The sequence below is a fragment of the Ascaphus truei genome, chromosome 1 (genome assembly GCF_040206685.1).
Source record: "Ascaphus truei isolate aAscTru1 chromosome 1, aAscTru1.hap1, whole genome shotgun sequence".
NCBI lineage: Eukaryota > Metazoa > Chordata > Amphibia > Anura > Ascaphidae > Ascaphus > Ascaphus truei.
Genome location: NC_134483.1, coordinates 59,581,997 through 59,608,670, shown reverse-complemented (window position 1 = coordinate 59,608,670; position 26,674 = coordinate 59,581,997). Strand labels below are relative to the sequence as shown.

Genomic DNA, 26,674 nt, shown 5'->3' with positions numbered 1-26,674 from the left:
CAGGTATACCAGGTATATTTCTAGGCATCTCTTTATGTGCTGTGTACAGGATTGTTTTGAGTAACTGGTCGGAATGGGTGCACTCACATGATCAGTGTTTGGAATGCCTCGGGGGCATTGTGTGAGGCATTGTGGGTCTAAAAGCTGCCGAAACGTGGAGTGAAGTCATCATTCTCAAGGTTTTTCTGATGTACAGCAATGAAGCTTCAGTGACTTGGCAGATGGTACTCAGACATTGCACATTTGTGTAAATACAGTAATCAGATATTGTAACAGCTAGAACGTCTTACTCTTTGGGGGTTATTCATTACATGCTGATTGGTGCACTATCCCATGGAAACTCCCATTGGGAGTAAATATAGCCCCAACTGGCACTATCACCGTTTAATGAATAGCACTTTGAATCCAAAGTATGAACTCGTTCACATTTAAGCTACTACTGTAGTTCCCAAACAGCGTTGGCACTTTGGGAAGCTACGCAACGACTGTATGCATTTTATCCTATTACAAATAAATATCTCCTAATTAAAGGGAGAGAAAGTCTAATTGCCTAGATTCCAGCTCTTTAATTAACATAGAATTCTAATAAGGTCAAGGAAACCCTTCCATGAGATAAGTCAACACGTCTAAAATATTATGATTTCTCTCGGACACTATTATGTAGCCTCTAGATCAGGCGTCTCAAACTCAGTCCCAAAGGGCCACCAGGAGGCCAGATTTGATGAATATCCCCACTTCTGCACACTGTGCCACTGATTGAGCCACCTGTGCTGAAACAGTGATATTCATAAAACCTGGCCTGTTGATGGCCTTTGAGGACTGAGTTTGGCACCCCTGCCCCACATGTCTGAGATTTTGCTTATTTACTATGATTCATAGAAAAAAAAACAAAGTTTGGGTTTGTATTCATCTGCATGTAGCCTCCTGCAGGTTGTGAGTCTGTGTTCTCGATGTACTGAATTTTTAGGACCCGAGGGACCACGTGGCCCAATTGTGGTTTAGTCACAAATTACAGGAAACTATTTTAATAGCGTAACTGTAAGCAGATACAGTATGCAGAGTAACCCAGGGAATGAGCATTTCAAGGGCAATAGTTACTAAATGGATACAGAAAGAACCATTAAAGGGTTTGGAATTTATTTTGAATAGACCCGTTAGTGTCCAGCATGTATAATAGGTATCATAAAACAAAATAATATAATTGTAAGACCATTTTAGCAGCAAGTTAATAGCTATTTAACATAATTATGCCCTAGAAGGCAAGATTCATATAATCCATTTCTAAATGCGTTGTAAAAATGTTGCACTGCATGGACAATGAGTCTTTACCTACTTACTTTGCTTAATCTATTTTGTGCTGTACTGATAACCTACATTAAGAGTGCATATGTAGACAACTTCAAGATATCATACACTGCTCAAAACTCACATTATGAAACCTTTCCTAAAATAGCAGAAAAGGCAAGAGCTTGTATATTTATATTGCATGTTACATAGTTAAAATATAGTACTCAACAACTTTAAACATCTTACTTTTCCCCCCTGCTTAATCTTATATCTTAAAACACTGTCTCTCTAGTCAATATAATGTAATTTTCTGATATTTATGTACTTTAAAAACACTGCAGCCCATTTATCAGTCTCTGAAATTAAATGTTGCTAAGCATTGCAACATGGTAGATGCAGTTAATGTTAACTGTGCCACCCTATGCATCGGATTCAATTCTATAGTATTATTTTATGTAGTGCCAATTTGAAACATTATGCTAATTTTGCTTTTCACTTATATATATATATATATATTTTAATATATTAGACATATGTAATGGTTGCATTTATTACAAAAACAAGATATCTTTTAGGAGTAGTGTTTCACCAGAAACATGTCCAGAGATCCTAGTTGGCACCTTAATGCATTGCAATGGAGTTATAATATTAAAATGAACCGTTTTAAAGCCCCACGCTTCTGGCTACCATTAAATATTTTAAACACCATGACATTCGTGCAATACACTTTAAGGTTATTTTACCATTTGGGGCTAGTTTACTGGATAAATGGGCTACAGGAACTTGGCAACTCTGAATAAAAAAGCATAATTTATCTCTCTGATTCCATAAAAAATGTAATTATATTAATATATCATATTAATCCTGAAGTTTGCTATCAAAACACTGTAAATATATCTATAGAGTTGTAGACAATGAGTGCATGTTCGGGTACTGCAAGTTTTTACTATGCAGTCATTAAAAGTTACATCTTGGGTTTCTGGAGGTATAAAATAGTTCTGTAGAAAACTAATTACTTTATTTTTGTGTCTGCATTAACTTGAGCAGAGACCCACTATTATAAAACTGCAGCAACTACATTCCCCAAATTGTCTTGGCATAGACTTACACAACATGCAGTGTAATATAAATATTAACACTTTAGTCTAAATATTAAAATATATTAGCTCAAACTAAATATTACATTGCTCAAAATTGCCCTGGCTTGCCCACCTATATCATTCCCATTCTATACTGTAACTCGCAATGGCAATATATGCCCTATGATTTCCAGCAAAACCATTTTATTTCCAATCTACTGTAAACCCTGATTTCATTCCACAAAGTCATTCAAAGCTTAGTGTCACAAATTTAACATCTAACAGTAACTAGGAAGAAGCTACTCTAATATATAATGACAGTTCTTAAACTATACTTACAATGAAATCATTTGATAAAGATTTTGGCATGTTCTGACATTTTATGCAATAGCTTAAACTTTACAAGATGAACCACAAAAAGCTTGTATACATTGTTTTGGTTTAAGTGTACCAACCCATGCCATTAAATACCGACAGAGAAAAAAGTACTATGGCATGACTTTGTTCACTTGGTCTGTGGTCATATAGCCACACGTAAGAAAATCTTTGTCTGGCAGCACAGTAGTGTTGAGCACAAGGCTTTGTGGAGAGTTTATTATATGAACAGAGGTATAGTCTGAGACAGGTATCTCAGAGCTTGAAGCTTTGTCTGCTGAACAGGAATTCATGGCAGAAATGGTAAGGCTTTCTGTGGTGAAGTAGCTATCCTCATTAGAATTATGCTGCACATTCGGTTCACCCTCTCTTGGCACGTTTACTGGACAGAATGCTGTCACAGCTGACTCACAAATGTAGCCATTGTCCGTATTAAGGTTTGCTGGACTTTGAATAACTGGTTCACTACATTCTTCATTTTCAGTCTTGATTCTTTGCCCCGATGAAAGGAGAAGTCTTCCTGCTTGAGATATGTCACTTACAAGTGCATAGAAGTCCATACTAGGCTTTGAACTGACATTGCTTAATTGAATGGAGGCTGGTGGGCTTCTTGATTCTGTCTCACTAACAATTAAAGGCCAAATTGTATCATCTCCAGTCTTCATGTTCAAATCTTCTGCAGTTGGCACATGGGTAGTTGAGGGTGATCCACCATCTTCTTTATCATCAAGGCACAAAAGATTTTCCTCATTTTCTTTGACATTTTGAGGTTGCGCTATGTCTGAGGTACCATCACACGTATCACTGTTACTAAAATCAGTTTCGGGAATATCAGGCTCACAACAGCTGGCACGTCCAGAGTCATCATCCTTAACACCCAAGCAACTATGGGACTTTAGATGTTCCTCTCCAAGAAGTCGATCAGTATCTGAGCCATCTGTCTTTTCATCTGGATCATCTAGGTCAAGCTCAATAAACTCAACCCAGGGGTCATCATTGTATAACTGTGGTTTATAATTGTCATGACAGGCCAGTATGAAATTTACTTCATCCAGTTTTCCTTTCTATAAAATAAAAAGTAGCAAATGCAATCAACACTATAGTAGTAAAGATGATGATGCAAATAACAAATACATGCAGCTTAAATCCAACAATTACCTGTAGGAGGTCAGGGTCAATCCCCTTAATCTTTGGAACCGGGACCGGAGGAAGAATGAACATCTTCAACCTTAAAAATAAACTGTTGTGAGCCAATTTAGACATTAACATGGTGGTATTCAAGTTGTTTATCTTTTATGGTGATTTTGTTCTGCAACCATGGTAATAAATAGACCCCCATTTTTTTTAAATTAATATGTTCTATAAAAGAAAATAGCACAAAGAAAACGTTACATTCTTTTAATGGATAATAGATTTTAAAAGCCACAGAATGACAATAAACCCATTTACTAACATTCCAAAGTAAAGTGCTAAGAATGATCTTGCCCTTTGCGTGATGTGTGTCTGAGTGCTGGTTACACTATTTAATCATTCTCATTGCGCGGAGGATGAAATGTGACTCACGTTGCATTTAGAATCAGCCTTGATACGTGTTTATTTGTAGAATATTTGGATTTTTGGGGTCCAATCTCCACACTTATTTATATAAATATTTTTACAGTTGTGTACATTTTAGCTGAACTTTAAAAGTATAGTTATACTTGCAGTTTTATATCTAATTGCATTTTTATGGAGTATCACAGGAGACCAGGACAATTACACCAGGGCAATTACACCAGTACACTAGACAGAACTTGAACTAAAGTGAATTTATTGGAAAAGGTTACCACAAACCGCCAGTATATAAAACACACAATCACCCAACTGGGGTAACTGCGGAAACAACCTAAAGTCCTAGGTGCGGGGACCTCCGTCCGGACGTTTACCCCGATACACGTTCTCAACTTGCGACACTGTCCCTGGTTGTATGGACAGCACTGCCTTGCTCTCCGCTAGATAGCAGTTTTAAATTCTCCCACATTGATTCGCTCTAAACAGCTCAGGCCGACGCTGCACATACAGATGCAGCTCTACCGGATGTTTCAGACCCCTGCACTGGGTCTCTTCTGCTGACTCCCTGTAAGCTCTTCCAGCTCTGTCAGCACACAGCCTTCACAAAGGCTATGTGGTCCAGAATAACAGTTGGGGCTGGGGAGGAGTATTTATATCCCTGTCACAATCAGGAAGATTGTGAAACCCAGTGATTCAGTGTGGCGCTAAAACACAGTGATAGTGATATTTAAATAATATTAAATAATATATTGTGTAACTGAAAGAAACTCTCAACCTTCCAGGGAATATACACTGATTCCCTCACAAAACGTATGAATCCAGGACAGGAAGGGAGCAGGATCATCAGGAACACCCAGAAAAAAACATACAATAACAAATCATAGTGTAGTACTTAAGGACAATTATGGGTCAGAATTCATGAAGAGACTTGGCTCTTACGGATCGCCTACTTACAAGAAGCAGGATAAAAAACAGCGTTTTTGTATGTAAAGTTGAATAATATATTCCTCCGCCTAAGATAGCAGCATACAGCAGTCACTGATGATTGTAAGCTGGATAGTGTGATCGCCGGGGCTTTCGCTCTCACAAACCAGCAACCGCATTCATACAGAGAGAAGAGGGAAACATAGTGTGTACCAGGTAACACTAAAAATTTATAGAAGAAGCATAGAAATGTGTGCTCACAATGCAACGTGTGAGCACATTCACATAAAGGTTTCTTTGAATATCAGGCAGCTACACAAACGGCTTGGCAGTTAGAAATGTCCTCCACTCCACTCAGAAATCCCCTCCTCAAGGGTGCCCCCTCGTCCGGATAGATGTCGTCTGACGTCACTTCCTGGCCTCGGAGTGACGCCTTTTCCGGTAAGGATGGGAAGATCAGGGGGTATGGAAGACTCGCCGAACCGCAGCAGCAGTGCCTCTGGGGTTGGAGCAGGCTATCAGACCGTCAGTTTATGATGCAGCTGTACTCTGTCTCCTTCCTTAGCTTGGCTCAACGTGTTTCACTGCATCCGCAGCTTCCTCAGGAGCAATTCTGACCCATAATTGTCCTTAAGTACTACACTATGATTTGTTATTGTATGTTTTTTTCTGGGTGTTCCTGATGATCCTGCTCCCTTCCTGTCCTGGATTCATACAATCAGGAAGATGCCAGATAGTCAGGGTAGGAACAATAGTCCTGGTCTCTGCACACAGCCCCAGACCCAGTTAATGAGATTACTGGGTGGGCCATGAAGCCAAAAATGCCATGCCCAATTCCTATCCCTAACATACTCCACAGGATGTAGGTAGATACAGGACAATTCCCACACAATTTCCCTCCACAGTCATACAATACAGATATAGCCGCACGGCTTACAGCTTTCTTGCAGAACAAGTCCACTCAGCAGGTGGTCGAACTCTCCCTGGTTCCTCAACAATGGGCCTAATCCCATCACAGTGTCCAATCTTATAATACCAAACTCCTTTCACAAGAGAGAATTAACCCCCGCACGTCCACACTCTTGAGCTGTACATCACTGTTTTACATACTTTAAGAATAACATATATAGAACTGGTGAAATAAACTGTACAAACATAAATAAATACATCATATCATTGACAGGTAGGGGTCATCGCAGGCTTACCTTTTTTTAAGAGCAGACAAATCTACCCCTACTATCACATGGAGTATAAAACATAGGCCGTGATTCTCTAAACTTGGATAAGGGGTATAAAAGCCTAATCTTGTGTTAACTGCCATTGCCTAGAATAGCAGTAAATGAGGAATCAAGTTCCCATACCATTATATTAGAATTTATAGAATAGGACTGGGGTGCTCAACTCCAGACCTCAAGACCCTCCTACCCCAACAGGTCAGGTTTTCAGGATAGTTCTGCGTTAGCACAGGTGGCTCAATCAGAGGCTCAGTCTTTGACAGGTGGTGCAGTCTTTGACTGAGCCTCTGATTGAGCCACCTGTGCGGAAGCTAGGATATCCTGAAAACCTGACCTGTTGGGGTGGGAGGGCCTTGAGGACTGGGGTTGAGCCCCTCTGCCTTAGGAGACTCTGGGGTAGATTCACCATCTGCCATACAGGCAAATTGGGCCACTTTCCTGTAAATTCCCCATTAATTTCAATAGGGAATTCTGGCCAAAAAAGGTCTGATCGGCCACTTCAGGTGTTATAGAGTAAGCTCATAAATCTGCTATGCTTTAACCGCTTTCATGCTGGCAGGAAATATAACAGCACAGAGGAGCTATAGAAACACATTTCTTTTTTTGCAATTTCTCCTTAAATATTTTGATTCTACATTAGACAGCCATTTTAATTTGGAAATACATTGTCTGTTCCTATGCCCATTATTCACCTTTTTAAGTCTACCCTTCCTTGGTCAACATTTGATTTACCAACACTTTTTTTTACATTTAATCCAGTTTATTGCTGCACAACAAACTACAGGCTTATCTGACAGTGAGATGGTCCACTGCATTCTGCTCCTATACTATGCTGACAAAGTCCAAACCGCAGCAAAATCTAACAGATGCACACACAATTTTCACTATTCTGTACAACTTTTCCAAGACCATCTTTTTTCTGCCTCAACAAGTAGTCAACATAACAAACCATAACATACAAATATAGAAAAGTTGACTTGTAGACACTGTTCATGATGTTTATATGAATGTATATGTAATTACATATGGTTCGTTATGCACCAACCATCAATTCTCCTGATGGCCACATGGCGGCCTATTTACTTAAGTGTCCAGGCTGCAAAAGTTGGACGAAACCGGTGTAAATTGAGTTTTTCCTTTGATAAATCTGGCGCAAATATTTGGCACAGACTTTCCCCCAATTTAGCAAATAACCCCCATAGTTATTTTAGAGATACAGACCCACATTTACTAACCACTGCTCTGCCATAAGAAACTCATAGGTGCCATACAGTAAGACCAGTGGCGGATTTATAAAAATGGCTCCCATCGACACTTCCGAGGTGCCGCCCTCCCCTTCCAGTGCCGCGCCGTCCCGTTGCCATGGCTTTGGGATGCCGTGTGACGTCGCATTGCCGGCCACTCATGCGCAATCGGTGTTTGCCGGCTGCTCATGTGCGATCGGCGATGGCTGGCCGTGCATGTGCATGAGTGGTCAGCAAGCGCCGGTCCCACATCCGCAGGCAGCAAGCATCAGTCGCGCTTGCGGCATGAGTGGCCGGCAAGCGCCATTCATGCACGCCACACCCAAATTATGCCGCCTCCAAATGTTGCCGCCTTCCGTCTGGGCCTATCAGGCCTAATGGGAAATTCACCACTGCTTAGGGTGTTTTCTGACACTGGGAAATGTCTAATGACTTAGCACTGTGTAGTAAATATAGCCATGAAGTGGCATCTATATATAATTTTTATGGTGAACCAAAAAACATTCAAATACTTGCATCTAATTTTCTCGGTGTTTTGTTTGCTTTTCTCTGTTTTACTTGTGCCTCACATTTTTAGATATTTTAGACGTCACCTTTTTAGATGTTCGCCACTTAATAGTGGTTTCAATTTTCAAATTGTTTAACATTAGAAATCAAGCGAGATGTAACATTTTTATATCTCAGATAGTAATACAAAGAACTAGCCACAAAACATATTTCCCAGTATACCTTTTCTGTTTGAAGAGTAGGATAAAAAGCAACAGCAACGAGGCTCCGATTAACCCAAAGAGCACAAAAAAGAGCCACGGAAACTCGGCATCTGCAACAAAAAGTAGCATTAAAAATGACCATATTTTACAATAATTATGTCAGCGCATGGAGCATGAAAAAAAAAACCCTTTATATTATTAAGGCCAAGTAGCTCTGTGGTCATCTTCTACGTGTCTGTTAATATAGAAATAGGAAAATAATGACACTGTTCAGAATCTCGCCGGGCTACATATTGCAGTCTTTTCTTCTCAAGTATCTGGTACTTTCCTGAGGTACCGTATAACATATGAAGAAAAATGCACTCATACAAAAACTTCACTGTTACTGTATATCAGCGGTGCGCAAATTGTGTGTGTGTGTGTTGTGTCTGTGTGTGTGTGTTGTGACTGAGATTGTGTGTGTGTGTTGTGTCTGTGTTGGTTGGGATTTTGTGTGTGTGTGTGTTGTGTCTGTTGGTTGTGATTGTGTGTTTGTGTGTTGTGATTGAGTGTGTGTGTTGTGTCTGTGTGTTGTGATTGAGTAGGTGTGGGTGTGTTGTGATTGTGTGTGTGTGTGCTGAGTGTGTGTGTGTTGTGATTGAGTATGTGTTGTGTGTGAGTTGTGTCTGTTGGTTGTGTGTGTGTTGTTATAGTCTGTGTGTTGTGATTGAGTGGGTGTTGTGATTGAGTGTTGTGTGTGTTGTCTGTGTGTGTTTGATTGAGTATGTGTCTGTGTTGTGATTGTGTGTGTTGTGATTGAATGCTTCGCTGCACAAACTGGGGGGTGGGCAAGATTATTTAGGGGGCGTGTGCGGCGAAACCTGGGTGCGCGGGAGGGCGAAAAAGATGTGCGCGGTCGGCCAAGAAGATGTGCGTGGGCTGGCAGCCGAAGATGTGCGCGGGCGGCCGAACAGGATAGAGCAGGTGGCGGCCACGTGATGTGTGTGCACACGCGCGTGGGCTTCGGAGGTACGGGGAGGAGCACACCCGAGCGCGGTGAAGTCAAATGCCCCTCCTTCCGGTGTCTGCCCTGCAATAGCGCTGTGTTCCTGCTCTCCTTCGCTGGCAGCCTGCTTCACTGTGATCTTCTGCAAGTGAAAGGGTCGGCTGCCACTATATCAATCATACTATGAATGTACAGAAATAATTTAAAAAAAAAGTGAAAACACTTCCCCGCTCGTGCTTGCAAAATTATGCAGGACACCTTGCGCTCATGCTTGGAGAGTTGGTGATGTCACCGCTCTCAGCGGCAGCGTGGACGCAGCCTAATTTTGCAAGCGCGAGCTGTTGAAATATGTAAGTATTTAGACATATTTGTATTTACATTGTATACCGTTTAATAAAGGGTTTTTTTATCATGTGATTTTGATTACATCAGGCAGGGGGGGGCCGAGAAATTTCATGGATGAAAAGGGGGGCTCGGCATAAAAAGTTTGCACACCCCTGCTGTATATCATCTCCCTCACTTCCCCTTCTTATATTTTTCATACTGTAAATGTCTAGGCAGGGGTGGCCAACTGCAGTCCTCAAGGGCCACCAAGAGGCCAGACATTAGGGATATCCCTGCTTCAGCACAGGTGGTTGAGTCATTCTGACTGAGCTACTGATTGAGCCACCTGTGCTCAAGCAGGGATAACCTGAAAACTTGACCTGTTGGTGGCCCCTGAGGACTGGAGTTGGCCACCCTTTGTCAGGACCATGGCTACCTCCTGGTACCTCTCTGATCAATCCTTCATTCTTTCCTACTTTGTCTTTGTTCTTCAATTCCCACAACATGCAGCAAGCGCACTCAGGATGCAGCAAAATGTGGATGTTTACAATGGGCTGAGAGAAAGCTTGGGAGCTCGAATGGGACTTGCATGAATGCTTGCGCTTTGTTTTTTGTTATCAAAAAAAGACGTTGGTGCTTTTACGTAAAAATGCAGCAATTAAAAGCATTAAAATGATGGGGATGGAAGTTAGTGTTTCTGCTTGAAAATGCATTTTCATCATGAAAAGGCCCCTTTAAATGCATACTCAGGCTTATGTACTGCAGAGTGGTTCCTGCTAACCTTCGTCAGGGGTTCAAAGTAAATAGCTGATACCAGAGGGAATTAAATTAATCTGTATGTACTTAGAGAAATATACGCAGCTAATAGGACGGTTTCCTAAAGCTATCACCATGTACACCCACACCATTTTTCTGAACAAAATCTATTTTGGACGCATAATAACTCAATTTCAGTATCTGGTCTACCAGCTTGTTTATAAAAGCTATTTGATTAGGAAAACCTTTTCACCGGATTTGCAGAACAGCCATTCCACAGATACAAGCAGGGCTCCTAATATAACACAGTACAAAAGCGGAATTCAGAAACGGTATCTGGGAGTACTAATGGCCTTCAAACTGGAACATGGTTCACTTGTTTTTGCCAACTTTTGTTGTGCTCTCTGTCCATTAATATTCTGCCTTGTATTATAAGAGAAAAAAATAATGTAACTACATTTGGAAGCAAACAATGCCAACAACAGTTGTATTGATGTATAATCCTTACCTGATACAATTAAAAGGGGTATATGTAGTACATCACTAAATTCTCCAAATTTTTCATTTGTCCGTTGTTTGCATCTAACTCGAACTTCATATTCTCTTCCTATTTTCAGAGAGTACACCGGAAGATACGTCATAGAAACAAGATCCATCTATAAGAAACCAATAACACTGTCACTGCAGGGAGACACTGGGTTGCATTTGCAGAACTAATTGCAAGTTGAAGACTAAAAATGTGCAAAACTTTACAAGATGCACTTACAAATTTACAGTTTTCTGAGCAAATTGCTCAACTTGTAAGGGCTACAAATGACTCCGAAATCGCACAGTTCATCATCAATTCACTGTTTTGCTAATACATCACAACTCAGTCACAATACACAAGTGATGTGCCATGCATTGTAATGTTTAATATACACACCAGAGGTGCCTGGTAAATATGTTAACTTAGACATGCAAAATATGTATAAATGATTAAAATTTACATATTTCCCACATATTGCAGATGTGTTCAGCCACTGGATAATTTACTAAAATAGGACCTCCTCTCTGTCTCTCGCACAACATTTTGTCAATGTCAATTATTCTCCCAATAAAAAAATGGCATATTTACAATAATAAATAGGATCATTTTTTTTCAAACAAATTTTATGTATTAAGGCATTCAAATGACTGTACAACTCTGACAAATTAATTTTTTTTTTTTTATTTCAAATGTTTTTATTGTTTTTTTGTGGTATCACATCAAGACTTTGAAACAGGAAGAACTATGTACATAGATTACATCCGAACAATAGAACTAACTTTTTTGATATTTAAATATATATTTTGGACATAAGGTCTTAAGATATTTCAATAAAGCCAACATAAACTCCATCTTAACTTTAGAACATTTAAATACTTCTGGACCTCCAATCGGGAGGCAGCAACCTTCAAAGGCTTTGAGTGCTTTATTACTTGAAAGGGTTGAAAAAGAATAGAAGAAGAGAGGGGGGAGAGGAAAGGGTTAGATGGGAGGGGGGGGGGGAAGGGAGACAAGGGAAGGAGTTCGTCCCCTTTATCTCCCCAGCATCGGTTTTGGTACTAGGTTTTACCTTTGGTTGAGATAGATTCCTATGCTTTATTTTTCTAGTTCTCAGGCCACGTGTCCCATACCTTATAATGCTGGTCTGCTTTCTGTGTTAGGAGGGCTGGGAGGAGTTCCATCATTCTAACCTCATTAATTCTGCCTATAACTCTTTGCTTTGATGGGGCTTTCAGTTTTTTCCATGCAGCTGCTATTGAGCAGCGTGCTGCAGTGAGAATGAATGCCGCCAATTTCCTTTGAGGGGTCAGGAGTCCTTCTATGGGTTTGGCTAGTAGAAAGGACAGCGGGTCCATCTCTATGTTCTAAATTATTTTAAATGACAGCTTCAGCCAGTTGTAGTGTGATTAGTCTCTTGGGAACTTTGTGAATAAGGTCGTAGGGGCTGATTCTATAAGCTCCGAAGTGACTGATCAAAACTCTGAATTTGAAAGGAGCTTATAGCATCAGCCCCTTCATGAAGCATTCCTAATTTCTAATTATCAATGTACCAATGTATGAAGGTATTTTTTTGCTTATTGTGTCCCTGTCCATTGGACTACCATGATGAAATTGGGTTTAGCAGTTACAGAGGATGATGTTGCACTATGCGTACACCTTGTTATGCACCTGCATCTACGTCCATTTCTTTGACCACTGTGCCATCTGAGCTGGCGTCACCTCCATTGGCTAACAATGTGCATCAGGTATAGTACAAGATAAAGAAAATACCAGTGTCACAATGGAATGATGATAGTAAAGTGATTGCTGGAGCACACTATATCTCTACTTATCTCATTATGATGCGTTTAACTATCTCTCAACGTCAATTCTTTATTTTAATTTTCTAAACCTGCCTGATCAGAGCTATCAAATATTGTTCAGTACTTGTCCAAACAGAGCTACCTAGCTATTTAATAATGGCTGAGTAATACTGAATCAAATGTGCACAACAAAACTAAGCCAGCAACGAACTGAAGTATTTAAGTAATGCCTCTAAATGCTCTGAGGAATCCAGCAGGGAGCTGGTTAATTGCAGCCAGTTAATTAACCAGGCTCCACCTGGCTAATCAGACCTCTAGAAAATCGTCCTGTGGGAAACTGCTAAGAGAGACACTCCTTAGCACACAAGTGTGCTGACACAGGAGAGCAGAGAGCCCTGTACAAAGACTCCTTAGCACACAACTGGACTGGCAAAAGAGAGCAAAGACAGAGGAGAGAGTCTTCAGCACAGCAGGGCTGTGTGCTGAGGAGGCTTCCTGGGAGCCGCAGGACTGAAATGCCTACATCTAGAGAAACCGGAGACGCCGGACCGGCACAGTTAGATAAGACTTTCTTATATATTGCTCCCTGATAATGTTGGATGTAGCATTGGGCTCTGTCCCTGATAAATATCTTATATATTTTGGACTAAGAACTGGCCTATCCAGCCAGCCACAGATAGTTAGCGCTTGTACTGTCTATTTAGTCTTCAAAATGGAGTAGGTGTTTGTTTCTTTGTGTTATGTTTTGCCTTAAACTGCTGTTTAAAGGGACAGGCTAAATAAAGCTATGTTTTAATTTCACCCAAATCGGTCTCCATTAGTGTACCTCTGCAAACATCTCTTACACAAGTCATAACCTAAAATGGAATTTTCACATGGTATGAACACGCAAGAAGTGCTTAAGAAATAGGGAGAGATGTGTTACCATGCAAAAATGCATAGTTATTCAAGGAAACACCACCCTCATTGTAAATAAGTAGGCCCCATATAGTTATAACACTGATTTAACTAGTGCAAGAGGAGAAAAACTGTATGTGATAGCACCCAAAAATGTTTTTACCTTTATCCATTGGGAATCATTGAGTTCCTTTATTTGCACCTCATATTGAAGGCTAATCCACCCGCTCTTAACATCGGCTGAGGGTGGAGGTTCCCATGTTACTTGAATGTCCACATGGATCCCTGTCAAGCTGATGTTCATTACAGTCCAGTTGAGAGCCACAGGAGGGTCAGGTTGCACTGTTTATATTTTGGGAAACAGAAAATCAATACAAAAGGACATCAGAACAGACCTTTACAATAAGGCTCTGTGACATCAAATATAAAGTTGACAGCACTTATTTTTCCCCCTTTCTTAAAACGGTGTAAGTAAATATATCCAGTTAATGGGAAATGAATCCGGACACCATAATAGAGAGCAGAAAATATATATGCATATTTAGAATGAGGTGCGTGTCTCCCAGGAAGCGTAACCGTGCTTCCAAGTAATCATGGAAACAAATATGGAGGGGAGACAGTGATGGCGTCTATTGATATGTATAAAATATGGCACGTGTTGTTATGCTGTGAACACCTATCTGATGAAAGGCCACATGGGCGTGAAACGTTATTTTTGGGGGGATGTTTGCCCGATTCCTGGTTATTAAAGGCAATTATTTATCACGATGGAAGTCTCCTGGTGAATTTTCTTTACATGCACTAAGAAACCTGAAACGGTGAGTCTGTGAATGGTTGAGTGTGCCGTCTCCATATTTATTTTATATAGGTATCCCCAGGATACTGTAATACAATGGTACAGAGAATGTGTGCAGAGAACAGGTCTTTTTACGATCCGTTGAAGATTCACCCTTAGGTTTATTGTGAATGTAACAACTTGGACCATTGTTTCCCAACCTGTTTTTTTTTTTAGGTTGTTCAAGATTGCACTGGGGCACGCACAGCAGAAAGTTGAGCATGTTAAGAATCTAGTAGATTATCTATAGTATATTTAATGAGATTGAGTGACTGGAAGAATCGAACATTTACCAATATTATCGACGGTGAAGCAATTGCCATTCAAAACTACGTCTTCATTTACAAGTTGAATGCAATAAGAAACCCAAACAGAAGTGTAGGTTTTATTGAAATAACAGCTATTTTCTCCTGCAGATACATTGTCAGGGCAATCCGTCCAATTTAACTCCCCCCTGAAATAAAATAAAAACATGTTAAAAAAAGACTCTGCTCAATTGACATATTACATTAAAGGAATATTCGTGGTCTACCTCAAATGTCCCGTAGCCTTTTTCCTTACTTTCATCCTTTGGCTTGTTATTAAAATCACAAATGATATTACAACTCACTTCTGGAAACTAATGAAGGAGGGTAACGTTTCAACATTTTAATCATAATCTAAAATGTGAAGTGCATCAGTTTGTAACATAGTTTAACTAACTATAACCAATAAGTAGCAGGGTTAGATCCAAAGTTCTGAATTTCAGAATGCTGCCCCATTTAAAGCAGCGGTCCAAGCTGCTGTTTTTTATTTCCCCCCTTTAATATGTGCATCAATACAATCCTCACAATGATAAGTAATCAGCGAAGTTGCCGATCGATCCGTTCTCCTGTGATCGATCAGTGAAGATTCAGCACGGGGGTTCACTAAATGGCTGTCAGTGCAGTAGAAGGGGACCAAAGATGCAAATTTTTGTGGGGAAGATCATGTGACCAGGCAGTCACTAGATACAATTGGTGCACTGCTAGAGAGATTGCAGGGCTCAAAAAGAGGAGTGCCAGAGACTGCTTCAGAAGAAGAAGGGGCTTTAACTTTGTAAATGGTTGCTATAGAAACAAACAATGCTTTTTACGTTAAAATACATAAAAAAATGTATTTCAGAGTTGTTTAAAAAAAATGCTACAAGTATTTTCTCAAAGTATAGAACAGATTTATTAAAAAAAAACACATGTAGGATATTGCTTGGTCTGCAGCTTTAAGAGCGATCTGTAATGTTTCCTTTGCATCGTTGTTACCAAATGTAACTTACATTTCGGAAATACGTTTTTTTTGGACTGTGTGAGCTTACATCCTCCATGTACACAATGCACAGGGACCCAGATGTACTACATTGTGCTAGACTTTAAAGCTGCAGTACTACAGTACATCCTCCCTTGTTTTCTTTTTCTTATTTGTATATGTAAAGCTTGTGGCAATGTATAATGCTACCTTTTAACCTAAACTGGCAATCATTTGGTGCTACCATTATAAATCTGTAAGAAATCCTCATGGAGTTACTTACATAATGGCAGCTTCAGTCAGCGCAACTCAGCAGCTACAATGTATCTTTATATTACTAAGGCAACATTGTCTATTGTTACAGGTTACAGCTCAAACTGCTGGGAACATTGGCAACAAATGATCCATCGTTACATAGTTACATAGTTACATAGTAGATGAGGCTGAAAAAAGACGTACGTCCATCAAGTTCAACCTATGCTAAATTTAGACAACCTCTAAACAGGACATTTAAAAAAAGATCTTGTAACCTGCGATAGAAATCAAAGGATGCTTTAATGGAGCAATCCATGCAATATCCTACATGTGTTTTTTTTTTTTATAAATAAATCAGTTCTGTAGTATTAGATAATATTTACTACCTTTTGTATTTAAAAATGCAATTTTTAACGACATTTTTAATGAGTTTAAATGTACTATTATAAGCATCCTTTGATTTCTATAGCAGGCTTTAGCACACCTCCCCAGCAGTGCAAGATCTTTGTAACACTTTACTGTTTGTGATCATTTGTTGCCTACAGTATATTCCCAGCAGTTTCAGCTGCAAATTGTAACAATAGATAATGTTACCGTAGTAACGTAAGAATACATTGTAGCTGCTGAATTACACTGACTGAAGGATTGATTTGAAACTGAAAGGCAGCTTTTTAGTGAACCCTGGGAAGCAGGATTTTGCTGATCGATCAAAGGAGAAAGAAATTATCGGCAGCTTAAGTAATTCGTTTTCAATAAAGGTAATCAAATGCAGCATATATTAAAACATTTTTTTTTTAAGCTGGTAGAGAGTTAGGAAGAGGTGTAGGATGGGAGGAGGATACAGAGGGGGTGGCCTGACGTATGGATTCCACCTTTTCCTTAAAATAGTCGGCAAAGTCCTGAGGTGAGATAGAGGAAGAAGAACAGGCAGCTGAGTGTGGTCTGAGTAGGAAGTCAAAGACAGAGAAGAGTCAGCGTGGGTTAGACTTGTGCGTGTTGATTAGTAAAGAAAAGTAGGGTTGTTTAGCCTGAGAGAGGGGAGAGTTAGCATACATTTGTAGTGAAGGAAGTCTGCGAGAGTGTGATATTTCCTCCAAAGGCGTTCAGAGGAACGAGTGCAGGAACGCAGCATGCGCGTGTGGGAATTTAGCTAGGGTCTGGTGTTCAAAGGCGAAAGTGGCAGAGAGAAAGCAGAGCATATAGATCAAGAGAGGAGGATAGGGCAGAGTTGTAGTTCCTGACCAGGTTGTAAGGGAAGTTAGCAGAACTGATAGAGGAGAGAGAAGAGCGTAAAGTGGACTCAAAAGCTGGTAGGTTAATAGAGCGCAGATTCTGCAGAGACGATGGGTAGATGGAGATGGAGAAGGGGAGAAGTGAGAGAGAAAATGAGATGAGAGAGAAATGTTTTTAGTGAAAACCAGGTCTATGTAGGGGCCATCCTGGTGGGTGCTGGCTGCAGTCCATTGTTGAAGGCCAAAAGAAGAGGTTAGAGAGAGAAAGCGGGAAGCCCAAGGGAGAGAGGGTCATCAACTGGGCAGCTGAAGTCCCCAAGGAGAAGAACAGGGGACACTGAGGAGAGAAAGAGAGCCAGGATTCAAAGTGAGAGAGAAAGACAGAGGGGGGATGAGTAGGGTAGGTGGGTGATAAAGATAGGCAAACCAGTCCAAATCTATTTCCTGCAAATCCGTGGACTGTTTAGACCAAATCCGATCCCCCACCAAAACTGGTCTGCGGATTGTATACTAAAAAAGCAGAGCAGATTCCTTTAAATCTGCCATTGAATACAATCCAGATAGATTTTTAAGAATCCAAACTTGGATTTCATATTGAATACAAAATCCATACTGATTAATTTGAGGAAAGCGAGAGACTTTCAATTTAGTCGTGTATCCAGTTGTATATATATATATATATATATATATATATATATATATATATATATATATATATATATATGTATATATATATATATATATATATATGTATATATATATATATATATATATATATATATATGTCCCCTCAAACGTCCCACCAAATAAATTAGGGAGACATGCCTGTGCTGAAAAAGGAGCACACCTTAGGTCCCGTGCTGGGAGATATGCTAATGTTATGCAAAGTATATTTAAATGAGTCCCATCCCACAGTTCTAAAAGTGTTTCCATACCAACTATGGAGAGTAGATAAGCCTAAGGCATCAACCTAATGACAGGAATGGTGTCAGACCCAGCAGGACTAGAACCCACAACCATTGCTTTTTCAGGCTGGAGCTATAGAAGTGTGAGCTAAGCCTGCCGATCACACTGTGAGTGCTACATAAATAAAGATATACCCTATTTCCTCAATTCTAAGATGCACCTTTCTTCCGATTTTCATATGTCTGAAATCGGGGTGCGTCTTAGAATCGATGTATTAAAAAGTGTCTACAGTACTAACCTCTTTTCACTTACCATGTTTCAGGAGAGGTCGCATGTCAGCGGAAGATGAAGCAGGCGGTAGCAGAGGTTCCACGTCTGCAGATGGAGTGCGGCGGCGGTGGCAAGACAGGTCCCAAGTCTGCAGGTGAATGAAGTTAAGAAGACAGCGGGCGTGCGGTGGCGGTGGCAGGAGATCATAATAGCAGGAGAGTTAAGCAGGGGTGGAACGGCTTGGGAGGAGCACATTGTAACAACGGAAGTTGTCCGATGTCTGACCTCCGGTTACAATGTGCACCTCCCCAGCCGTTCCCCTATGCCGCTCTGCTCCTACTAAGCTCTCCTGCTATTATGATCTCCTGCTGCTGCCGCACACCTGCTGTCTTCTTATCTTCATTCACGTGCAGACTTGGGACCTGTCCTGCCACCGCACTACTGTCCGCTGTCCATCTTCAACCATCTGCAGACGTGGGACCTCTCCTGCCGTTGCTGCCCGCTTCATCCTTTGCTGACATGGGACGTCTCCTGAAACATGGAGAGTGAAAAAGTAATTTTCCTGGATTGTAAGGGCCAAATCGATGGTGCGTCTTACAATCGAGGAAATACGGTACATACAATAGGCCATAATGGTCACTGAGGCTTAGTATGCTTTTAGTAAATCTAGGCTGTAATAATTCCCATTTTGTATATCTTTATTCTCAATTAACTTCTTATTTTTGATGTTAGGCATTTATGTGTTACTCTGTTTTTTCATAACATTTATTTTAAAGCACATGATAGATCATTTGCTGGTGCAAAAATTAAGCTGTGTCAATTTCCTTTTACCAATCAAGATCATTAATACTAATGGGCAGATTCACGTGTTTGAATTCTTAAAACAGCTCACATCACAAAAAACTGCAAACTGCAAGTAGAATAATTGCTGGAAAATCTAAGAGCTCCTCTACACCTAACTTCATCAGGAATTATGCCTCATTCCGATGATTTCAAGGCTGTATAAAGGACTTCTTGGAAAGTTATTTCAAAGGTTCTTTATGTTCAGGGTACAACTTTTGAAGAAACAATGTTATTGTGAAAGGTGAAGAATGGAAGCTTACTTTTGACAGCAATTATTCTACATGCGGTTAGTAGTAAAATAACAAAAGGAGGGGGAGAAAGTAGGTACAATAAAATGTATCCTACTACCTACTGTACTCACCCACCTTTGTTATTTTACTACATGGAAGAAAAGACCAATACAGTTACCTACCCTTTTTTATAAGCCGTTTGGAGATTTTTAGAGCCAACTATCTTGTGAGATGTGAACTGTTGTAAGGATTCTCAAATTTGAGTTCTGCAGATATATTTTGAATGAGAATAAATGTAATTAATTGAACTTCGGTATTTGGTGTGCTGTCCCGTTCTTATTTTGAGGTTTACCTATGGCGAGAGGACTGAAGCCTCTTGGGTTAACAGCAGCAAAGATTATAGACAAAAATCATAAGTGAATGAAATCGCAGTAAGCAAAGGATCGCAGAGAAACTCCATGAGAAAGCGCTGTTTGGTGCGAAACACTCAGGAGGACTTCTTTGCCCTTTTTTGTATCGGAATAAAATCATTTTGACATTTTTCTCATTTCTACGACTTCCTGTGTGATCCTTTGCTTGCTGCGGCTTCATTAACTTTCGAGTTTTGTCTGTTTCTTATGTTATTGGCCTGGAGACACGCTACTAGGAGTTTAACTGCAACTGCATTGCTGCAACACTATGAAGCTACGATATTGCCATATTTTAAAAACCAAAAGGAGAAAGGAGCCACTTAAACACCCATGACCCCAGGTTCCTTATAGGATGTAAGTCATATACCTTCCTCATAGGGCCCGGGTAGGAGATTGGATATAGTGTGTGCCAACAGTGTAACTTTTATTGACTTACCCCATGAAAGAGTATATGTACAGTTTTTACTGGACATAACATACGCTTCTCCGTGAGCTTTTGGACAGTGCTCACTACTGTTTTATTGCAAGGATTATAGAGTTGGATTGCAGACACATAGTCTGATGCATGTGGACTTTCTTTTGCATATTCTATAGGATGCGACTCCATGAGAGATACGGAGATTTCCTTCTTTCTGATAAGATTTTGGTCTTGTGCGGCTTTAATTATCATTTTTTAAGTAGCTGGGATTGGCTTGATAAATCTGTGGATGTTTTTTGCCCCACCATTTGTCTCCACCATTTGTTAATCGTTTGGCAGACTTTGATGAATGTGATATAGCTTTATTGCTGCTGGATACATTTAGATTTCAAATAGGTAGTGATGGATTTTAATGGATCGAAATACTGTAAGTATTTTTATTATATGAAATGACAGATTGTGATATCTATAAACTCTCACATTGGTCTATTAAAAGGTAATGTATCACAATCTACAATTAATTTCAATTTCACATTGCGATTGAAATCAGTAATAAGTTTAGATAATGTTGACTGATTTCTCCCTTTAATGTTTGGTCATTTGATTTTTAATGTGAAATAGGAATTTTTTGTTTACAGGGCAATGCAGAACAACGCAGATGTTACATCATTTAATTATTCAACATGTAAAAAGTGGTCGCACCAGAGTTTAACTTCCTTTGCTTCAAGATATAAGACATAGCTATGGAAAATATTTTGTGAAGTGTACAAGACATACCCCGGTTTAAGGACACTCACTTTAAGTACACTCGCGAGTAAGGACATATCGCCCAATAGGCAAGCGGCAGCTCACGCATGCGCCTGTCAGCACGTCCTGAACAGCAATACCGGCTCCCTACCTGTACCGAAGCTGTGCGCAAGCGGGGAGACTGTTGAGCCTGTTACAAATGCGTTATTTACATCAGTTATGCACGCACAGGATGATTGCCGTACAGTACATGCATCAATAAGTGAAAAAAAGGTAGTGCTTCACTTTAAGTACATTTCCGCTTTACATACATGCTCCGGTCCCATTGCGTACGTTAATGCGGGGTATGCCTGTATAGTGTAACTGAATGTCACATGTTGGAAAGGGCACCCAGTAAAATAAATATATGAGAGCATTGGGTGATCAATGCACAGCACATAGGAAAGCTGGTTTTTCTTTATCATTTCATGTACGTTCTAAATTAGAACATGAACAAAGGCTCGTTTTCTAACCAATAATTACAGATTTATTTTATGGAAAATAACTTGTATACTGTACATTTTCCTATACTGAAGTTTTATCAAGCCTGGTGATGATAAGTTGTGAAAATCTCCATAAGTCCAATAGCATGTGAAGGTTTCCTGCTGAGGAGATCGACACTGAGTGATTCTGGGTCTTCCAGATGTAACTAGAATAGATAAAGGGGGAAAAAGTTCAGGTTATTGATATGTATTTAATATACTGTATGTAAAATATGTATTTAAATAGTACATTGGTATCTGCAGATGGCTATAGATTATTGAACTTAAGTCTGAGTCTTTTTGGTATACTGCACACTTGGTACAATATGTTAAAAGTATTTTTTTTTTTAAACACAACATCATTCTGCTGGATCAGAAAATAGCAACTGTTCACTCCTAATCAACTTGCTTGAAGAGTCCTAAAATTCATTTTGGCCGCTGTTTTGTCAGCCAGAAAAAAACATCTACACAAAGTAAGATATGGGGAGTAAAAAAAAAGTGACAAAAACCCTCCACCGACTAGCAAATAAATATACCAGTATGAGCACATTCACATGTCTCAGACAGCTTCAGGAACCTGCCTTTCCCCAGAATCACTCTGCATACAATGCTTCCACTGAGCCAGGGATTCTGGGTAATAACATGCAAACGAGCACACGCTTTTAGCTTCTTACCCATTTTTTTTTTCCATCGGAGCTGCACCTATAATACTTATTAAATTCATTTTACACGTCTCTGGGTTGGTTGAATAGTATACAAAGATTACCTGGGTGCTCGCTCTACATATGTTGACAATAGCGTAATGAAAATATGACCACAAACAGGAGACTCTACGTGAATCACAATTCGCGTGCACGTCTCTGAGGTCCACTGTCCGCTGCTCGAACCCTATAGGGGACTTTTCCTCGTCCCCAAATGATTAACAAGAAAACAAAGAACAAGGGGGAGCGCGGATGAGTAACACCAAAATTAATAACCAATAATAGAAAGGTAGAATGGTTAGTTATATAACCAGACTTACCTAGTACCACTTACCAGTACCATACCCTCGTGCATGAATTTGGTACTAGGTAAGTCTGGTTATATAGCTAACCCGTCTACTTTTCTATTATTGGTTATTAATTTTGGTGTTACTCATCCGCGCGCCCCCTTGTTCTTTGTTTTCTTGGTTGAATAGTACCTTAATTTACAAGTGAAGTTTACGCTTTAACCTCTTCACTTCTGTTGACTAGTCACTCATCCATTTTAACTTGGATCCCTATAGACTGTTTTACACAGCTGTTACTACTAATCAACCCAGGCCTTTGCTGTAATAAGCGGTGGGAAACACCCAGCATACGCTTACACTGGCGGCACACTTTATTAGAGTGCGGCCAGTTCCGCAAGCCGGGAGATTTCCCGGCTTGCTAGTGGCATCCCCTCGGCGTGCCGCGCGTCACCGATGCGCGGTCACGCGTCTTCGGGTGCCTGCGCCCCCTGCACGCGCGTCCAGGGCTCCCCGAGGGAGCCCTGGTGTCCCGCGATGTGGGGGACGGCGGCAGGGGGTTCCGGGGGACCCGGCGGACCCGGAGAGGAGAGGGGGAAGCCCCGATCGGCGGGCCTCTCCTCCAAGGCTTCGGCGCGCGCCCGGGACATCCCGGCGCGCGCCAGGTTACTGTCGCGGCCGAGACCGGGCAAATGCTCGAATAAACTCGGCCGCGACAGTATATGGATCCATTCTAAAATGTATAAAAAGCAAAAAAAATGACACACTGGGGCCTATTCTCGTAGCTCCGAAGTGTGAACATCCTGTTTCTAGAGAGCCCTTTCCCATCGGATCGGCATACTTTGCCATTCTGAAAGCCCTTATCGCGTGTCCAATCCATGCGGAAAGGGCTTTATTAGACACGGTTTGTCCAAAAAGCCTCCAACTTGCGATTTTTACTGCAACTGCAATTCTCACAGCTCTGTTATACAAACCGTTTCTAAAAACTTCTCAGATTTTTCATGCCGCCTCGAGAGTGGTGAGGTTGGTATTGCAAGTTACATCCAGAGCCTGAAATATGGGTTTGGCTGAGTGAGGAAAATCCATATGTCAGACTGGGAATGCCATTTACCTGCCCAAGTTTTCAGTCTCTGCAAATCCTTCTGGAGAGAAACTAAATCCTGCTCTGATTCTACTACCTTACACAATTTAGCATCATCAGCAAAGATGGCGACTTTGCTCTCGATGCCAACCTCAAGGTCATTAATAAACAAGTTAAAAAGCAGGGGTCCCAGTACCGATCCCTGAGGTACTCCACTCACGACCTTAGCCAAACCTGAAAAAGTTAAATTTATGACAACCCTCTGTTGTCTATCCATCAACCAGTTTTCAATCCAGGTGCATATATTTTTACTGAGTCCAATTTGCTTTATTTTGTACAGCAACCTCTTCTGTGGAACCGTATCAAAAGCCTTTGCAAAATGTAAGTTGACCACATTAACTGCATTACCCTGGTCTAAATTCCTACTTACCTCCTCAAAGAAACAAATAAGGTTAGTTTGGCAAGATCTATCCTTCATAAATCCATGCTGACTATTACTAATAATTTTGTTTTCCATTAGGTATTCTTGAATATTATCCCGTATTAAACCTTCAAGTAGTTTCTCCACTATTAAAGTCAGGCTTACAGGTCTGTAATTCCCCAATTGTGATCTAGCTCCCTTTTTAAATATAGGCACCACATATGCTTTACGCCAATCTTGTGGTACTGAGCCTGTGGAAATGGAGTCCTTGAATATTAAATGTACTGGTTTGGCTATTACTGAACTTAACTCATTAAGAACTCTTGGATGTATGCCATCGGGGCTAGGTGCCTTGTTTACTTTTTTTTTTCAAGCTGCCTATGAACTTCTTCCTCAGTTAACCAATTGTTAATTAATATGGAGGATGTGGCTTCCTCCTGCAGCACTACAATTGAAATTGATTCTTCCCTTGTAAACACAGAGGCAAAGAATTTGTTTAATACCTCTGCTTTTTCCTTATCTCCAATAATCTGCCTGCCCATCTCACACTGAAAGGGTCCTATATTTTCTTTTCTATTTTTTTTTGTTATTAAGGTACATAAATAACTTTTTAGGGTTGATCTTACTTTCTATTGCAATCCTTTTTTCATTATCCATTTTTGCTAATTTGATTGCCCTTTTGCAATTTTTGTTACATTCCTTATAATTCTGATACGATGCCTCCGTCCCTTGTGACTTAAATAATCTAAACGCCTGCCTCATCTTTTCCATTTCCTCCCCTACCTGTTTATTTAGCCACATTGGTTTTGACTTATTTCTTTTATACTTATTACCCAAGGGTATACACTGATGAGTGTGCTTTTCTAACAATGTTTTAAAGACTGTCCATTTATCTTCTACATTTTTCTCTGCAAAAACATCATCCCAATGTGTTACTTGTAGATTAGTCCTCAGTTTATTAAAATCTGCCTTTCTAAAGTTTAAGATCTTTAAGATCTTTGTTGAACCCAAGAAATCTGTTTTTTGATAATTTATTTCAAATGAGACCATGTTATGATCACTGTTACCAAATGTTCCAGGACTTGAATATTTGCTATGACTTCTACAGTGTTTGATGTTAACAAATCCAGTATTGCCCCTCTCCGGGTTGGTTCCTCAATAATTTGGGTCATATAATTGTCTTTAATCACCCCCAAAAACATGTTTCCATTTGTTGTAATACTAATCTCATTGCCCCAGTCTATGTCTGGATAATTAAAATCACCCATTATTCAAACATGACCCAGTTTTGATGCCTTCTCCATCTGCAAAAGTATTTTAGCTTCCTCAATCTCACAGATATTTGGTGGTTTGTAGCATATTCCTACAAACATTTTCTTTATACTTTTACCTGCACTGCTAATTTCTATCCACGAGGTCTCTACATTTTCATCATTCCCTTCATAGACATCATCCCTTATAATAGGTTTTAGATCCTGTTTAACATATAAACATACTCCACATCCTCTTCTATTAGCTCGATCCTTCCGAAAAAGGGAATAACCCTCTAAATTAACTGCCCAGTAATGAGTTTCATCCCACCATGTTTCAGTAATGCCTATGATATCCTACTGCTCCCTTGCAGCTATTAATTCAAGTTCTTATCTGCTCCTTCCTTTCTGCGCTAGCTTGGTTTAGTCTTTAGACGTTTTCTAGTATTATTTGTATTTACTATGAGCGTTTTGCTGCTTGTCAAACTCGCACTTGCCCCATCTCCCTCCATACCACCTTGTTTCCTCATCATTCTATTTAGTTCGTTATCTGTTTCATTCCCTTCCCCCCTCCATCCTAGTTTAAAATCTCCTCCAACCTTTTTAGCATTCTCCCCCCTAGCATAGAAGTTCCCTCGTCATTGAGGTGCAATCCGTCCCTAGAATAAAGATGGCACCTCTCAGAAAAGGAGTCCCTGTGCTCTAAAAACCCCAAAACCCTCCTTCTTACACCACTTTCTTAGCCATGCATTAACCTCCCTGATCTCTGACTGTCTCCCTGCGGTAGCGCATGGCACTGGTAGTATTTCAGGAAATACTACCTTGGAGGTTCTTGCCTTAAGCTTTTGGCCTAGATCCCAGAAATAATTTTTTAGGACCCTCCATCTTTCTCTAACTTTGTCATTGGTGCCAACATGTACCAAGACCGCCGGGTCAATCCCAGCCCCTCCCAACAATCTGTCTACCCGATCCGCAAAGTGTCGTTACCCAGAATCCCTGGCTGCAGTGTAAGCATTGAATGCCAAGTGATTATGGGGAAAGGCAAGTTCCTGGACCTTTCTAAGACATGCACATGCTCATCATAAAAGTTTTATTTTGATTTGTATAAAAAAACAAAAAAAAAACATGAAATGTTTTGAGTTCCCAACAAAAATCAATTACCAACACTTTTGAAGCTCTTTGCAGGAGCTGTGTTTTCTGAACAGACTGTACCAGAATGTGATACATGAACAAAACAGCAAAAGTATAATTCATTTAAGCATAAAGTCAACAGGATTCTACTACTGAAAGTAAACGTTAAACACATTCACCT

The 26,674-nt window shown here is 40.2% G+C and overlaps 1 protein-coding gene across 5 annotated transcripts in view; it reads right to left on the bottom strand.

Annotated features, from left to right (window-relative positions):
• Nucleotides 1-8: 8 nt before the first annotated feature.
• The window catches only part of GHR (growth hormone receptor), a 303,566-nt gene continuing 276,900 nt past the window's right edge, over nucleotides 9-26,674 (bottom strand). For 4 of the 5 annotated variants that reach the window (XM_075588839.1, XM_075588818.1, XM_075588853.1 and 1 more), the window contains 7 exons: nucleotides 21,663-21,792; nucleotides 14,827-14,987; nucleotides 13,862-14,040; nucleotides 10,979-11,126; nucleotides 8,425-8,515; nucleotides 3,900-3,981; nucleotides 9-3,805 (listed from right to left, as the gene is read on the bottom strand). In XM_075588839.1, coding sequence (XP_075444954.1) covers nucleotides 2,855-3,805; nucleotides 3,900-3,981; nucleotides 8,425-8,515; nucleotides 10,979-11,126; nucleotides 13,862-14,040; nucleotides 14,827-14,987; nucleotides 21,663-21,792 — 1,742 coding nt within the window. In that variant the 3' untranslated portion in view covers nucleotides 9-2,854. The remainder of the gene's footprint in view (nucleotides 3,806-3,899; nucleotides 3,982-8,424; nucleotides 8,516-10,978; nucleotides 11,127-13,861; nucleotides 14,041-14,826; nucleotides 14,988-21,662; nucleotides 21,793-26,674) is intronic. The other variant, XM_075588848.1, reaches the window with a different exon arrangement.